Source organism: Notothenia coriiceps, unplaced genomic scaffold, assembly GCF_000735185.1.
Source record: "Notothenia coriiceps isolate Sejong01 unplaced genomic scaffold, NC01 NC01_scaffold00008294, whole genome shotgun sequence".
Classification (NCBI taxonomy): domain Eukaryota; kingdom Metazoa; phylum Chordata; class Actinopteri; order Perciformes; family Nototheniidae; genus Notothenia; species Notothenia coriiceps.
In genome coordinates, this window is record NW_011340995.1 from 1,079 (window position 1) to 3,691 (window position 2,613).

General features: G+C 43.4%; 1 protein-coding gene across 1 annotated transcript; it reads left to right on the forward strand.

Moving 5' to 3' along the window:
* The first annotated feature begins 255 nt into the window (after positions 1–255).
* LOC104944518 (TANK-binding kinase 1-binding protein 1-like) lies at positions 256–1,843 on the forward strand. The gene is made up of 3 exons (XM_010770062.1): positions 256–277; positions 1,359–1,620; positions 1,698–1,843. The coding sequence occupies exons 1-3, from the start codon at positions 256–258 to the stop codon at positions 1,834–1,836; spliced, it is 423 nt and encodes a 140-aa protein (XP_010768364.1). The 3' UTR covers positions 1,837–1,843.
* The last annotated feature ends 770 nt before the right edge of the window (positions 1,844–2,613 follow it).

Consider the following 2,613-nt stretch of genomic DNA (forward strand, 5'->3'; position numbering starts at 1 on the left):
CAGCATGTGGAGCAGATCTGCGGTCTGGAGTCGGCTCTCAGACAGAGAGAAACATCTCTGCAGAAGCTCAGCGTTCAACTTCGCAGCAAAGACGCACACAAGTCTCATCTGCAGCTGCACGCCAGCCTGGACGTTCCCAGAGGTGGGTTCTGTGTGGAGCAGCAGACAGAGATGCACTGTGCCCCGGTGGCGGACTGTGTGCTTACATGTGCTATTTTCAGTGCATAAGTGCATCCCAATGTGAAGCATGGTGAAATGCTCTATGATAACCCAGATGGTGCACTCCTAACGGTCAAAGAGTGTGGATCGATCCACCCTCCTCATGCTTAACAACCACCGGCCGTGATTTTGGTTGCTTTGGTCAACACAGCACTATACAAATAAAAGTTAACATATTTTTTTCTTACACCAACTATAATAGTGTCAAAAATAAGTAATAGTAAATAGTTAGGGTTTACTTAAAAGACAGATGTCAACGCTAGGAGCTCAAAATCCTCAATTTTTTTCCATATAGAGTAAGTTAGCCCTAGTGGTAAGTATATAAAGAAGAATGTAAGATTTACTGTAACACTATTAAGCTGCTTCTAGTTGTGGAGGCAGTAATCAAAAGGAAACTGCCATCTGAATCCTTTTAAGCTTATTCCTCCATTAATATGGGGGTGGCAGTAGCTCTGTGACTTGGCTTCAGAACTGGAGGGTCGCCAGTTAGGGTTAGGGTTAGAGAACGGACCGAGTTTGGACTGTTGACTAGTGCTTTGAGAAGATGTATAAAAGCTGCCAACTGCTCCGAATATAAGAACGGGTTAAATTCGTATTCTTATTTTTTTAAACTTTATTCAATAATTATCGCATTACATCAGAAAAAGCTCGTAAAACATCAGGATTTAGTACATTAATTCAAAACTGAGGGCATTATTAACCGAAAACATAAAAAAAAAAAAAAAAAACACAAGTTGTCACTCGTTGAGCTTTTTTACTTTTTCACAATTTAATTAATTAATTATATAATTTCACGTTATTAAGAAATGCATAAACACTAGGGAAATATCGATAAAATAACATTTTTGTATGAAATATCTTGTTAAAGTAATAAAATGAGTCATTCCAAATTCAGTTTTTGGTTTTACAAAATGCAAAGCCACATTTTATATTATCACACGTTATGACCGGAAAGTTCTTCTAATTTTAAACTGGAAAGCATCCCAAAATATTTGAACTACATTGAAAGAAAAGAAAAGATGTTCTAATGTTTCAATAATCAAATTACAAAGAGAACGGGCTAAATGCAGAGACTTATTTTCACGTCCTCCATTAGACCAGTGTCCTGACCTGTACTGATGTGTGTGTGGTTCTGTCAGAGGGCCGGGGGGGGGCGCTGCAGAGCTCCCGCAGCCTGGACGCTCTGTCCGACCTGAAGCTGCAGCGCCTGGAGGCCGAGCTGGAGGGGGCCCGGCACCGGGAGGAGGGGGCCTGCCACCGGGAGGGGGAGCTGAGGGCCGAGCTCAAGAGGCTGCAGAAGGAGGTCGCAAAGCTGCAGGAAGCACAGAGACAGGCCCAGGATCCCCCCCCACACTGTGAGCACTGCGACGTAGAGTGGATAAAGAAGGCCGGGGACGAACAGTAAGTGTGACTCGGAAGCAGTGTGTATATCTGTCAGATTGTGATATGTTGTTATTCAGACTGTGTTGTTGTTGCAGGGTTAACCTAGCATTAGCCTACACAGAGCTAACGGAGGAGTTGGGTCGTGTTCGCAGTCTGGCTGTGAAACAGAGCGACCTTCTGCAGCACGTCTCACAGGAGCCTGGTAAACACCCCAGTGGATTCTTGTGTAATTAACTTCATGGTATCATTAGATATCATAAAGAAGAGTCTATACTAATGAGAAGATATTGAGAAAGTTCAGAAAAATCGACTGGAGACAGGCATAAGCACACAGAAACTAACCACTTGACAAAACACAGCTGGAAAGGGCTGGTCAAAACACAGGAGCAACAGGTGATTACACACAAGTGGAAAGAATCAAGGCGGGGCAAACTAAGCACAACAGGCGGGAAACTCCAAAGACAGGAAGTGAAACAGACAAAAGCAAGGTGTTTCACGAAACACACAAAAGGTTGGGGTAGGTCACATTGGAGAAGCCAGCAAAACTAAGTTCGATTTTTTAAACTGTCTGGCCTGAGAGACCCAGCCCAGTGTTGCCAACTATTTTCCAATAAAGTAATAGGAGCTCAGTTTAAAGATAAAGGTGAAAAGGTTCAATAGGCATGTTCATAGTGAATTTGAGGCTTCTTCACGACCCCAAACGTTATTTTGTGATCATGTACGTTTAGTATTCAAAATGTGTATTACAGTCGAAGCAAAGCACATGTGGCTCAGGGGGAATATGGGGCATCTATCAATTTGAGGGTCAGTGGTATGATCCTCAGCCCACACGGCAAGGGATAGGCAACATGGCCAATCACAAAGACATAATCCTAATAATTAGCCTCCGCTAGGTATTTAATATTAGCTGCGATGAGGCCGAGTTACAGGGACAATCATGTATTTTCATCACCTTACACACCAAGCAGTCACCAGAGAACTCGCCGACGCCGACTGTTGCGTCGGCGCGTT